Source organism: Pogoniulus pusillus, chromosome 38 (assembly GCF_015220805.1).
Source record: "Pogoniulus pusillus isolate bPogPus1 chromosome 38, bPogPus1.pri, whole genome shotgun sequence".
Classification (NCBI taxonomy): Eukaryota; Metazoa; Chordata; class Aves; order Piciformes; family Lybiidae; genus Pogoniulus; species Pogoniulus pusillus.
Genome location: NC_087301.1, coordinates 7,417,053 through 7,430,064, shown reverse-complemented (window position 1 = coordinate 7,430,064; position 13,012 = coordinate 7,417,053). Strand labels below are relative to the sequence as shown.

Sequence of the window (13,012 nt, the reverse complement as noted above, 5' to 3'; positions counted from 1 at the left end):
CGTACGCTCGCAGCGCGCCACGCCCAGGCTCACGCGGGGTGGCGCCGTACCACGTGGCCTGAGCGCGCCCTGCCCGCGTCCCCGGGCGGGCTTCGTGCGGTGGCGGCGCCGCGGCGGAGCCTGCGGGCAGCGGGGAGCGAAAACCGATCCCTGCTGGCGGCAGGCGACAGCAGCGTGACCGCGGCGAGGGCTGCAGAAAGTGTCGGTGCTGCGCGGAGGCAGCCGCGGCGCGCCCGCCGTTACAACGGCGGTTTTGCCTCTTTATAGGTCGCTAGGAGAGAAGGGGATCTGTGATGCCAGAGGCAGAAGCCACCGGCGCTGCTGAGTAGCTTGCTCGGGAGCAGCATGCATCTTACACCTCGTAACAAAGATACCGGCAGCACTCCCCTTTTGCGGGAACAAGCCTGGAAAGTTGGCGCAGCTTCTTTACCTCGTCCATAGCCACGGCTAACGTGGATGCAAGAGCGACCCACGGCGTGCAGGAGCCATGCCCAGCGGCCACGGCAACTTCGGCATCGCCGTTTCCTTTCCAAGTGGCTGTTGCTCGGACTAGGATTTTGACAAAGGGAGGCACAAGAAGAATTTGCTCTTCAACGCGAGTCAAAATGCTGGCAACTCCGAACCGACTTTGCAAGCAATGTGTTTGCTCAAACGTGTTTGCTCAAACGTGTTTCCAAAATGGGCACAAAACCCCCAGGAAACCTCTCCGTGCCCCTGGCTTTGCCGGTTTCCCCTGGGTCCTCACGTCTGGGGCCATCTTTAGAGCACTGTTTGTCCCTGTCCTCAACCGCCACACGCACTTGGGGCCAGCGCCGTGACCTGCAGGGTGCACACTCCTGAGCTTCGTGTCACGGAGAGGTCTGCAGGTCGCTGCGGCAGGAAGATGTCACGTTGTGCCTTCCTCTGCCAGCCACAGCACAGTCATCTCCATCAGGCCGGGCAAGCCTTGTGGTGTAATAACTTCCCATGTTCCTGCCTCATTCTCAGGAGAAATAAGATCGGCACAGCCTCGTCCGTAATTGTTTCTTTTGTTCACTCCCAGGCTGCCTGCTCTTCTGCCGTGGGGCTGCTGCTGTTGTCCTAACCTGCCATCCCCTGGGGCAAAGGAGTTGTCCCTGGCACAGGGCTCCCTGTCAGTCTCTCTCGCACCTAATGTGTTCCTCTTTCTTTTACAAACTTGTTTCATGCACAGCAATAGGAAACCTCAAAAGACAGGCACTGCACCTTTGAGTGCCAGGGGAGCAGAAAAGCTGTGTCTCACCTACTTCTTTTGGTGCCAGCTTGTTGGCCAAGGGTCACAACAGTTACAGCTGGAGAAGATTCAACACCCCCATTCCTACACACCAGGCACAACCTCGTTTCTCCAGCACCTTCTGCTGCTGCTCTAGCCCTGCTGTGCAGGGATCAGTGTTTCGCCTCAACTCTTTGCAGTAGAATCATAGAATCAGCCAGTTTGGAAGAGACCTCCAAGCTCGTCCAGTCCAACCTAGCAGACAGCCCTGTCCAGTCATCTAGGCTATGGCACTAAATGCCTCATCCAGTCTTTTCTTGAACACCTCCAGGGATGATGACTTCACCACCTCCCTGGGGCAGCCCATTCCAATGCCAATCACTCTCTGCCAACAACTTCCTCCTAACATCCAGCCTATACTTCCCCAGGCACAACTTGAGACTGTGTCCCCTTGTTCTATTGCTGGTTGCCTGGGAGAAAAGACCAACCCCCACCTGGCTACAACCTCTACTAAGCACTTCCCAGTGAGATGTACAGGAAATCCTTTGCTCTAGCTTTAAAAGAACAAATGACAACAGAAATCACCAGATCAGTAAATGTGACTAACATCTGTAGGCAGCACATGCTTTGCAAAGCTTTAGTTACGGTAACAGAAAATAGGACAAGCAGTAAACATTAGAGGTGAGGAGATTCAGGAGCCTTAAGCAGCTTGGCTTTTTTCAAGCAGAGCTCAGAAAGGCAGTGCAGTGTCAAGCTGGTCAACAGATGTGCTTGCTAGTCACAGTTAGGCAGAACAGAGGAACAACACAAAGCAGGGTGTTTTTGTCAGCCTTACCTACAGCTTAATAACATCACCAGAGGGCTTTCTACAAGGTAATTAAAAGCTGTGTTCCTGCCAAAACAAGAATGGTTTTTCAGTGAGGAATCATAGAATGGTTTAGGTTGGAAGGGGCCTCAGAGTTCAGCCAGTTTCAACCCCCTGCCATGGGCAGGGACACCTCTCAGTACAACAGGTCATTCAAGGTCTCATCCAACCTGGTGCTGAACACCTCCAGGGAGGTTGGGGAGCACAGAAGCACCCAATGTGATCTTTAATCACATTGGGTGCTTCTGTGCTCCCCAACCTCCCTGGGCAACCTGTGCCAGTGTCTCCTCACCCTCCTTCTCTGCGCTCCACAACCTCCCTGAGGAGCCTGTGCCAGTGTCTCACCACCCTCACTGCAAAGAACCCTTTCCTAACATCTAGTTTGAATCTTCCCTCTGCCAGTTTAAAGCCATTGCCCCTCATCCTGTCATTACAATAGTCAATAGTCCCTCCTCAGCCCTCCTGTTCAGATACTGAAAGGCCACTCCAAGGTCTCCTCAAAGCCTTCTCTCATCCAACTCTCCTTCTCCCCAACTCTTGTAGCCTGTCCTCATAGCAGAGCTGCTGAGCATCTCTGTTGCCTCCTCTGGACTGGGTCCAACACTTCCATGTCCTTCTTGTGCTGAGGGCTCAACTACCTGAAGGGACATTGTAGCCAGGTGGGGGTTGGCCTCTTCTCCCAGGCAACCAGCAACAGAACAAGGGGACAGTCTCAAGTTGTGCCAGGGAAAGTATAGGCTGGATGTTAGGAGGAAGTTGTTGGCAGAGAGAATGATTGGCATTGGAATGGGCTCCCCAGGGAGGTGATGGAGTCACCATCCCTGGAGGTGTTCAAGAAAAGACTGGATGAGGCACTTAGTGCCATGGTCTGGTTGACTGGATAGGGCTGGGTGCTAGGTTGGACTGGATGATCTTGGAGGTCTCTTCCAACCTGGTTGAATCTATGATTCTATGATGATTCTATGATTCTATGTGCATATAGCAGAAAACTAGAGCTCAGCTAGGAATTGCCATGGGCAGACACCAAAACAATCCTCAAACATTTACTGTTGAATTTTGTGACTGTTTTCTTCTGTATTCAGTTCCTCACCTGCTTGTGAAGTGACTTTTCCCCCCCCCTACACTTCTCCCCATTTATTCTTCTCCCAGGCTCTTCTCTCTCTTTCTCACCTTTCACGTTGCAGTAGCTCATGCATGGCCTAGATCATGTCTGTCTGGGAGCAGTCATTTCCTCAGCAGAGTATGTGTTTGCAAGTGAAATTGTTGGTGTGTTGCTTTGGAGTCAGCATCCTGAACCCTCTCATTCCCATGTCATGTCTGAGGGCTGAGCTTACAGCCTGGGGAGTGTATCCAGTTCCCTATAGCCACCTCCTGCTGACTGTCCCACTGACCATCACCTACAGACTTGCACTGCCTTACTTTGCATGGTACTTTTGCTTCAGTCCTGGGCTAGTTTGGGCTGGAGGGAGGGCAGTGTTTGTTGAAGGTCACAAGCTGTCACAAAGAGCCAGTCCCGAACGTGCCCTGCTGAGAGGAGTTGCACTCTCATTGCTAGCCCTTAAAGGAAGTCCCTGATGCTGACTGCTCCACCCTCCAGTCCTAGCTGAGTGAAAACATCCTCCCTAACCTTTCTGTCTTCCCTGCACAGCAGTACCCCACTAGCTTTTGCCTAGACCTGCAGCGTGGCTGTAAAGCCCAAACTTTCCTGTAGCTAACCCCACGAGCCAAGACAAGAGGTGGAGTAGTGGGAGAAGCAGCAGAAGACATCAGCAGGTCAATGCAGTTAAAGCAGCCAGGAGAACCCCAAAGTAGAGGGAAATACTCATACAGACCAACTCCATGCATTTCATCTCAGGTGCTTCCAGAGAGGTGCCCCAGTTCAGCACAGAGCTTCCCAAAGCCTCTCAGGACCATCTGGAAGGAAGATGGTGATAGGCAAGAGCCCTGGAGATTTCCAGGGAACACCTGGATCTTCTGGATCTTCTCTGGTGCAAACCAAAAGGAACATGGATGCTTCAAACTGTACTTCAAAAACTGGCATAAAGTGCTAACAAAAAAAAAATAAGAAGGTAATCTTTACATCAATTAGGTCACTCCATGGCTGCAGCTCATTTGCCTTGCAAATGCTCTATTGTAACATGCTTGGTACCTCCCTGCTCACTTAAATGATTAACTCCACCCCAAAAAAGAACTTCTGCTGAAACTGCTAGAGGAGAGGCAGATTCTGCCCTTGAAACCATGGGGCCTGTCAGCTACTCATCAGAGACCTATGACTTGGTGAGTTGGGCCTGGCTTTGCTTGATAACGGGGAGAGCAGGCAGAACTGGGGAGGGCTGAAAGACCTGCTTTCCTCCTGTCCTTCTCACCCTCCTGTTGGCAGAGGGAGGGCTGCACTGATTTCTTACACCAGCACAATCAGCCCTCACATCCCTTAAGTCTGGACGTGACTGATGCAGGTACCGTAGGTGCTGCTGTGCTTGCAGAGAGCTGTGATTAAGGATGTCAGGCATTCCCTTGGGAACAGCTGCCTAACTACCAGGAGCTCACAAGCAAACACCCTGGCAAGCACCGAGCCCGAGCGCTGTCCTCGCACGGCAACCAAGACTGCAGCTGCTGACCAAGGGCCCGGTGGCTCAGTGGGAGAGCTGGACTGCTGCAGCCCTATCCCATGCTGCCAGCCAGGGATCCTCACTGTCCTGCTCTCTGTACAGCCATGAACACACCATGGGTGGAGAACACTCGTTCTTGGCCAGGCACCTTCTGCAGTTCACCTTGGGTGCTATCAAACAGCTGCGCACAGCCGACAAAGCCCTGGCAGTGTCATCGACCCAATGATGCCCAAGCAAACTCGGTGCTCCCTCTCTGCATGTAGAGCCCCTGGCTAGGGCCACACATTCCCCTACCCTTGCTTGCTGCCTCCACGACCAGGCTGCCCCAGACTCTGCTGAAAGGGGAACGTGCAGAATATTTACAAGAGAGGAAGATCTGTTTCGAGTAGCTCTAACGGGGGTGATGGCACTGCGTGTTCTGCCCCCTCTGAGTTCCCTCTCCTCTGGCTTTGCAAGTGGAAGTCAGCAGCTGCAGCTTTCAGGGCATGATGTGCTGTCCAAGGAGAGGTGCACAGCAGCACGAGCATGAGCCTGGGGTTCAAACGTTGCAGCTTAAAAGGTATTTTTTAGTGCAGTGTCTCTCTGCAGGAGATCTCAGCCTTTGGTTTAGCTTCCCTAAAGAGAGAAATGCTGGATTTAGTTGTGACCACTGCTTCTGTCCCTCCTTTGTCCTGTACATCAGGGATGAGAGAGGAGATGCAAGGGGGAGGCAAGCTGATTTTATCCAGATTTACCCTATCTACAAGCTGATTTTTTTTCAGATTTACCCTATCCAAAAGCTGATCTTTTCCCAGATTTATCCTATTTACAAGCTATTATTTTTTTCAGATTTACTCTATCTAAAAGCTGATTTTTATTTCCCAGATTTACCCTATCTACAAACTGATTTTCCCCCAGGTTTACCCTATCTACAAGCTGATTTTTGTTTTCCAGATTTAGCCTATGTACAAGCTGATTTTTCCCACATTTACCCTATCTACAAGCTGATTTTTCCCAGATTTATCCTATCTACAAGCTGATCTTCCCCCATATTTACTCTATCTAAAAGCTGATTTTTGTTTCCCAGATTTATCCTATCTACAAACTGATTTTCCCCCAGATTTACCCTATCTACAAGCTGATTTTTCCCAGATTTACCCTATCTACAAGATGATTTTTGTTTTCCAGGTTTATCCTATGTACATACTGATTTTCCCCACATGTACCCTATCTAAAAGCTGATTTTCCCCCAGATTTACCCTATCTACAAGATGATTTTTCCCAGATTTACCCTATCTAAAAGCTGATTTTCCCCCAGATTTGTCCTATCTACAAGCTGATCTTCCCCCATATTTACTCTATCTAAAAGCTGATATTTATTTCCCAGATTTATCCTAGCTAAAAGCTGATTTCCCCCCAGATCTATGCTATCTACAAGCTGATTCTTCCCAGACTTATCCTATCTACAAGCTGATTTTCCCCCAGGTTTACCCCACCTACAAGCTGATTTTTGTTTTCCACATTTATCCTATCTACAAGCTGATTTTTGTTTTCCACATTTATCCTATCTACAAGCTGATTTTTGTTTTCCACATTTATCCTATCTACAAGCTGATTTTTCCCAGATTTACCCTATCTAAAAGCTGGGTTTTATTTCCCAGATTTATCCTATCTACAAACTGATTTCCCCCCAGATTTACCCTGTCTACAAGCTGATTTTTCCCACATTTACCCTACCTAAAAGCTGATTCTTCCCAGATTCATTCTATCTACAAGCTGATTTTCCCCCAGGTGTGTCCAATATAAAAATTCTTTGTGACTGCTGTTGTTATTTTAGACTTTTTTTGGTGGAAGGCACTCCTCTGCCTGACCTTTGTTGTAGTTCTGGGGTAGCACTAACGCTTGCTGGGAGGTTACAACCAAACTCAAACCTTTTCCATCTCCATGCTGGTTCATTCCTCCAGTGGAAATCTCTCTCACCCAGCAGAGCCTGCAGCGTCTCATGTGCTACAAGCAAGCAGCTGCTTGTGGCACAACCATGCCACTTTTTAGTGCAAGGGGATTAAGCAGCACTGGGACCTCATCTTTCCATACGTTTTTTCTTTCCAGAACCTTGGCTGAGGCTTTTTACCTCTGCTGTGAATTATTTAAAGCTATAAAGGAGACCCTGTGTGTGTGTGGGAGGGAACTCGGCTCACTTTGAAACCAAGCTCTGACAGTCAGGCACCACAGGAAAGCAGCTTTAGACCTTTTGTCAGGCTTCCCACAGTCAGGAGTTTGTGCCACTGTCTCCTAGGAGCCTCCCAGGTTTGGTTCCCTCCCTGGAACAAAGCACAGATCCCACCCAGGCAATGCCACGTTTGCTTTTGGGGGTGCCATGTGTTGCTTTAGCTGTGCTGGGTGCTTGCAGCAGCAGCATCTTACCCACAGAAAAGGCTTCAACTGTGTCCACGACACAAACCTTGCTCTGTGCACTCACCAGACATAATTGCTTGACCCACTGATGGAGCGTGAGGAAAAGTGAAGAGAACATTTGCATCACAAGGGTCTGTTTCTCAGTAATGCCCAGGGGAGCAGCAAGAGCCTCCCCTAAACTTCACTACCATATGGGACCACACATCTCTGCAATCCTGCAGAGAAGTGATGTGCCCCAACCAACCATCCCAGATCTCCAGAGCCTTTGCCTGCTCGACCTTCCTCAGCTGCAGACTGGCAAAACAAACACACAGTGACAGAAAGAACACTGAGGTCTCCACCAGAGCAGGTGTCACTGCAAAGGGACCTACATGACTCCAGCCACAAAGGCATCTGTGCTACAGCAAGGTGGCATTTCCAGGGGCTTTCCTCTTAACCCAGGAGTCTCCCTAGTTTAGCACCCTGAGAGGAGATGAACAGCAGGTCAGTCAGTAACTTGTGCTGATGTAGGCAATTCCAGGTTTAAGGCTTTGGGACTGAAACATGCTTGTCCTCACCCTAGCATGGGCTAGAAGGAAATGACTCACATTGAAAATCCCAAAGCACAGAAGCTGCCTCTCTTGGGGTTTGATTGACTGACAGCTGTGTGGAACTGAGAAAAGCAGCTGACACATGGAGACTGGAATAACTCTGCCATGTGGGGCACAGGGGGAAAGGGATCCCAGAATGAAGAGCATACAGGAATGGGGTTCCCAAGCATGCACTTGCCTGCTCAGTTACACAAAAAGACATCACTTTATCGCCCACTCCAAATTCTGGCTGCAGTTGTATTGCAGGACACTGGTACAGAAGGTGCCCTGCACATACGTGGTTGTTCTTCCCAGAGAGAGTGATTAGCATTGGAATGGGCTGCCCAGGGAGGTGGTGGAGTGGCTGTGGCTGGAGGTGTTGCAGCCAAGCCTGGCTGGGGCACTTAGTGCCATGGTCTGGCTGATTGGGTAGGACTGGGTGCTAGGTTGGACTGGATGAGCTTCGAGGTCTCTTCCAACCTGGTTGAGTCTGTGATTCTATGACTTCTCCCATCCCAGACCAGGCAGCCACCTTCTTCCAGTCCTAGAAATGGGAATCACAGCAGAGCTCCCCAAAACCTCATCTTGCCACATTCAGTGCATCTCCTGCAGCTCAGCTTCCTGCCCTTCCTGGACTCTTGACGCTTTCTCCTCTTGCATTTGTCTCCAACTCATCTATCTGCTGCCGCCCACACTCGCTGCTCTGCTCGGAGATGCACATGAGAGGACATCTCAGACACACTCAGTGCATGCTTGCCATGCCCCTGGCGAGTGGCTTTCGGTAAGAGCCCTACCTGCCACCTTATCAGCAATCAGATGGTGTCTGATAGTGGCTCTCAGCCTCCGCACCTCCATCTCTCAATGCAAGGCGATGCTGAAAACCGTTCAGCAGACACAGCCACTGAGCACTGCCCAGGCAGCACATCTGCTCTTGCCCCTGGCTCCAGGCAGTGGCCAACACTGGGGCCAGCAAACCCAGCCCTTTCCCTTCGCTTCCTTTCTCCCTGTAAAGCTGGAACATTCCCCAGTGAGTTTTCCCATTCCTACCCATGTTCCCTTCAGGGTTTTCAGCACACTCACTCACATGTCCTGAGCCACTTGGTTTGGTCTCTGTGACAAATTGCAAAGGTTTGCTGGTTGGTTTTGGCTTGTTTTGGTTTTTGTTCGGTTGGGGTTTCTGTTTGTTTGTTGTTTGGGGTTTTTTTGGTGGTGGTTTGGGGTTTTTCTTTTTCAAGGAGATTCAATGACCCTGCCCTGGCCAAAGACATCACAGATTTCTGTGTGCATTGGTACAGGTACAGACTAGACAGGAAATATTTTCAGGGAGAAAATAAACTGGAAGGGATTTCTAAAGGGTTTTGTCTTTGGCAGCAATTTCCAGTCTCAGGCCCTAACTCAAAACAATAATTGTTCTTTGGCAATACAAATACTTCTCATTAAAGGGCCACAGCTCCACCATTAGTTTAGAGGCAGTTGTGTGCATTTGAGGCTGTGGGTGGAAAGGAGGAGTTCTGGCCCCCAAGGTAACCAGCTTTTACCCCTTTGGGAGTGACTATTGTGGCATCACAGTACAGCAGCAACAGCAGTGGGTGCAGAGCTGGGAGGGAGGAACAGAACCATTGCAAAGAGCAACTTGCTCTTTCTGGCAGCAGCCATTGGTGGAGGCTCAGGGAAGAGGGCAAGAGCTGGGCAAGATTATTCCACACTTTCCCCAAGGGCCTGTTCACCCTCTTACCACCCCTCTTACCATGGGGACTGCCTGAGCCAGATGCCTGCTCCATGCATTCAGTGATGCACCAGAGACTTCTCCATCAACATGCCTGAGCTCCCCTTGAAGCCATGTGGATGGTTTCAGCAGCACAGCCATGCAAGAAAAGCACTGCCCCTGCAAAGTCACCTCTACCCCACAGGCACATGCAGAGGCACCCAGCACATCACCCAGGGAAGGCTGCCTGAGAGAAAAGAAACATAAATCACTCTTCTCTAGCTAGGTGTAATGGAGGAGTCAAGGTTGGTCATGGTTGCTTGGCTTAGCAACACAAGGTGGGGGAGGAAAAAACCCCAAATCAGCTCTAAAACTGTTCAAAGCAGGGCTAGCATTTTTAGATGGGAAGTTTGGCTGAGGAGGTAAGGAGCAGCAGGTGCAAACCACTACAGCTGGCAGTGAAAGGTATGAAAGCAGTGAGCAGAGACTTCCGCTGTGGTTGGCATTGAAGTCTTGGTGCTGGTCTCAAGGGAGGGTGGGGGAGCTCAGGGGAGCTGCTGCTGAGCTCTTCCCAGTTGTCATTAAATTCTCAGCTTGCCACAAGCCTCTTGTTCCACTGTCCCTTTTTGACCTCATCTGCACCTTAGCTCCTTGCTTTTGTCAGTGTCCGGCTTCTGCAAGAAGGGCAGCCAGAACCTGCCCCCTCTCTGGGGGGCTCATCCTGAGTGCAATTCCAGCTTCACAGCACTCAGGGCTTGCCCAGTCTTATCTCAAATGCTGGCTGCTCACTTGCCTACTGCAGGCTAAGCAGGAATCACATCTGCTGCAGCTCAATCCCTTATCCCTTGATAAAGATCCCACAGCTGGGCAGCACCCAGTGCAGGTGGGCTGCAGGAGGTGGGGATGCTCTGTTCCTGGTCTACCAGGTGCAACTGAGGAACTGTGTTCTCATGCTCAGGTTCTCCCTGTTAGTAACCAGACTTTCTCTGTTCCCCAGAGCCAGGTAGAGCTGAGTGGTTACTATGAAGCTGAAAACGCCACCCCTTCTTTGGAGGGCTACTTTTGCTTCAACCCAGCCTCATCTGTGGTTGGTGACCAGAAAGACCCCTTCAGAAAGGTCTTCATGCCCCTCATCTATCTGCTGATGTTTGCGCTGGGGACCCTGGGCAACGCCCTGGTCTTGGTCATTTTAGAGAGGTTCAAGCGGTCTCGCACCACCACAGAGAACTTCCTTTTCCACCTCACCCTGGCCAACCTGGCACTGCTGCTCACCTTCCCCTTCAGTGTGGTGGAGAGCCTGGCTGGCTGGGTATTTGGGAAGTTCCTCTGCAAGATCCTCAGTGCTGCCCACAAGATCAACTTCTACTGCAGCAGCATGCTGCTGGGGTGCATCGCGGTGGATCGCTACCTGGCCATCGTCTATGCCATTCACACCTACCGCAAGCGCAGAGCTCGCTCCATCCACCTCACCTGCGCCGCCGTCTGGCTCTGCTCTCTGCTCTTGACCTCGCCCGATCTCATCTTCATGGAAGTCTGGACAGATGACAGCAACCGCAGCATTTGCTATTTTCCAGAGGTCGGGATCGATGGCAACAACGCCTGGCTGGCCACTCGCTTCCTCTACCACACGGTGGGTTTCTTTGTGCCCCTGCTGGTCATGGGTTACTGCTACACTGCCATCGTCCGGGCTCTGTGCCAGTCCCAGCGCCTGCAGCGCCAAAAAGCTGTGCGCGTGGCCATCCTGGTCACCGGCGTCTTCCTGCTCTGCTGGAGCCCGTACCACATCATCATCTTCCTCAACACGCTTACCAAACTAGAAGCCTTCACCAAGAACTGCCTCCTGGAAGACCAGCTGGATACAGCCATCATGGTGACAGAAGCCATTGGCTTCATGCACTGCTGCCTCAACCCCATCCTCTACGCCTTTGTTGGGGTCAAGTTCCGCAACGACTTCTTCCGGATCCTGCAGGAGCTTGGCTGCATCAGCCAGGAGACCCTGCACGAGATTCTGGAAGTGACAAGGAAAGGCAGTGGGATTGAGTCTGACAACACCACTTCTATCTCCACTTTCTAGGTAGAAAAGGCTGCCCACAGGCTGTGCCCTTAATCCTAACTTTCACAAACATCCCCAACACTTTCTTCGCTCCTCAGGAAACTGAGGTCTGATAGCCCAAATCCCACCAGACACCTTCCCTGGCTCCTCCTGGTTCTCACCCCTGCAGACGTCTGCCTGGCAGCTGTTGGTGAACACAGGCTGTTCAGCAGTCACTGATGCAGCCAGATGAACCTAAGTGGGTTGAACCTGATGTTTCCACCTCTCCTTTGAAAGATTGACTGCAGGTGTCCTATGCACAGAGCCAGGCACGAGAATGGGGTGCCAGAGGCAAGGGAAAAAGTGCAGCTAAGTAAACACAGAGTCATGTCAGCGAGTGAGGACACAGGACACCATTTCAGCAGCTCAGATTGGTAAAGACACGCCCGAAGGAAGCAGTGGCTCTCATTGCTGCAGCACTAGGAACAGGAGATGCTGGTTAGGATGGGCAGGGACTGCAGAGCTTGAAGCGATAATGTGGGTACACAGTGCTGGATGGTCTCTGGCTGCACTATTGCTCCTCCTGCAGTGTGACACCCCCGCGGCCAGCCACAGCATATTGGTCCTCCCACCACAGCTCATGCCAGAAGGTCCTGCCATGGACTGAAAGATTTGACCATCAGACACTCCTTTCATGACACCAGCTACATCCTATCCTGCTCATTTGATCCATTTTACTGCTGGTAACAGCTCCAGTGGGTGACTGCTGAACTGAATGCACAACCATGCAAGAGCTTTCATTCAGGGAAGAAAGCTGCAGAGATGGCTTCTGCCTTGTGACTGAACAGAGGGGAGATGAACCACACAGCTCTGTGAAGCTGAAGGTGTCTTTTCTGTCTTGCAGATAGTTATATGGCAATTTGTGGGTTGTGAGAGCAAGGAGACCACTAAGGAGTAGAGTTTGCTTGTGTGATTTCTCTTTGTTTTTAGCAGGCTTGAGAAGGAGCATAGCAGTTTGCTTTGCCCTCTGCTTTCTGATGGTTGTGTTCCATCTGCATCTATTGGGCTTTAGGGGGCTTAGTGCAACCAGGTTTACACTGAACCACGCTGAGCACTGATCTCACTCTGCACCATAAGTATCCAGCAGCTGCTCAGATCAGGGCTGCTTGATAACAGTTTGGTCCCAAATGAGAGCAGCAGCTATCACTGTCATTAATTGCAGTGCAAGCTGGCATGCTGGGCAGCCCTGGCAGATTCCTTCAGCCTGCTGCTCCCTAGTAGATCTCACAGTGTAACAGTGCAGCACAGGCACAGCACTGCTGCACTGTGGTTCTCTCGCTAGCTGAGCAGTGCTGTGGCACAAACTGTATGAGAACCACATGTACCGACTGTCCACACAAGCAGGACCCTAATCACGGGCACTGCTCTGCCATTTGCCTCACCTTTTAAACAAAGCCAGAATAACACTGGTCCCCCTCCTGCAGCAGGAGTTTTGGGCTAAACTCACTTCCCAAGTTCAACCCACTTATGAAGGGCTCAGCTGCAGCCAAACCTCGCTGTAGCCACAGGCGCTGCTAAAAGGACCAGGCGTTATGGCAGGGTTCACA

The 13,012-nt window shown here is 51.1% G+C and overlaps 1 protein-coding gene across 1 annotated transcript; it reads left to right on the top strand.

Annotated features, from left to right (window-relative positions):
* The first annotated feature begins 4,334 nt into the window (after positions 1–4,334).
* Positions 4,335–11,447, top strand: CXCR5 (C-X-C motif chemokine receptor 5). Its single transcript, XM_064173098.1, has 2 exons — positions 4,335–4,373; positions 10,371–11,447. The coding sequence occupies exons 1-2, from the start codon at positions 4,335–4,337 to the stop codon at positions 11,445–11,447; spliced, it is 1,116 nt and encodes a 371-aa protein (XP_064029168.1).
* Positions 11,448–13,012: the final 1,565 nt, after the last annotated feature.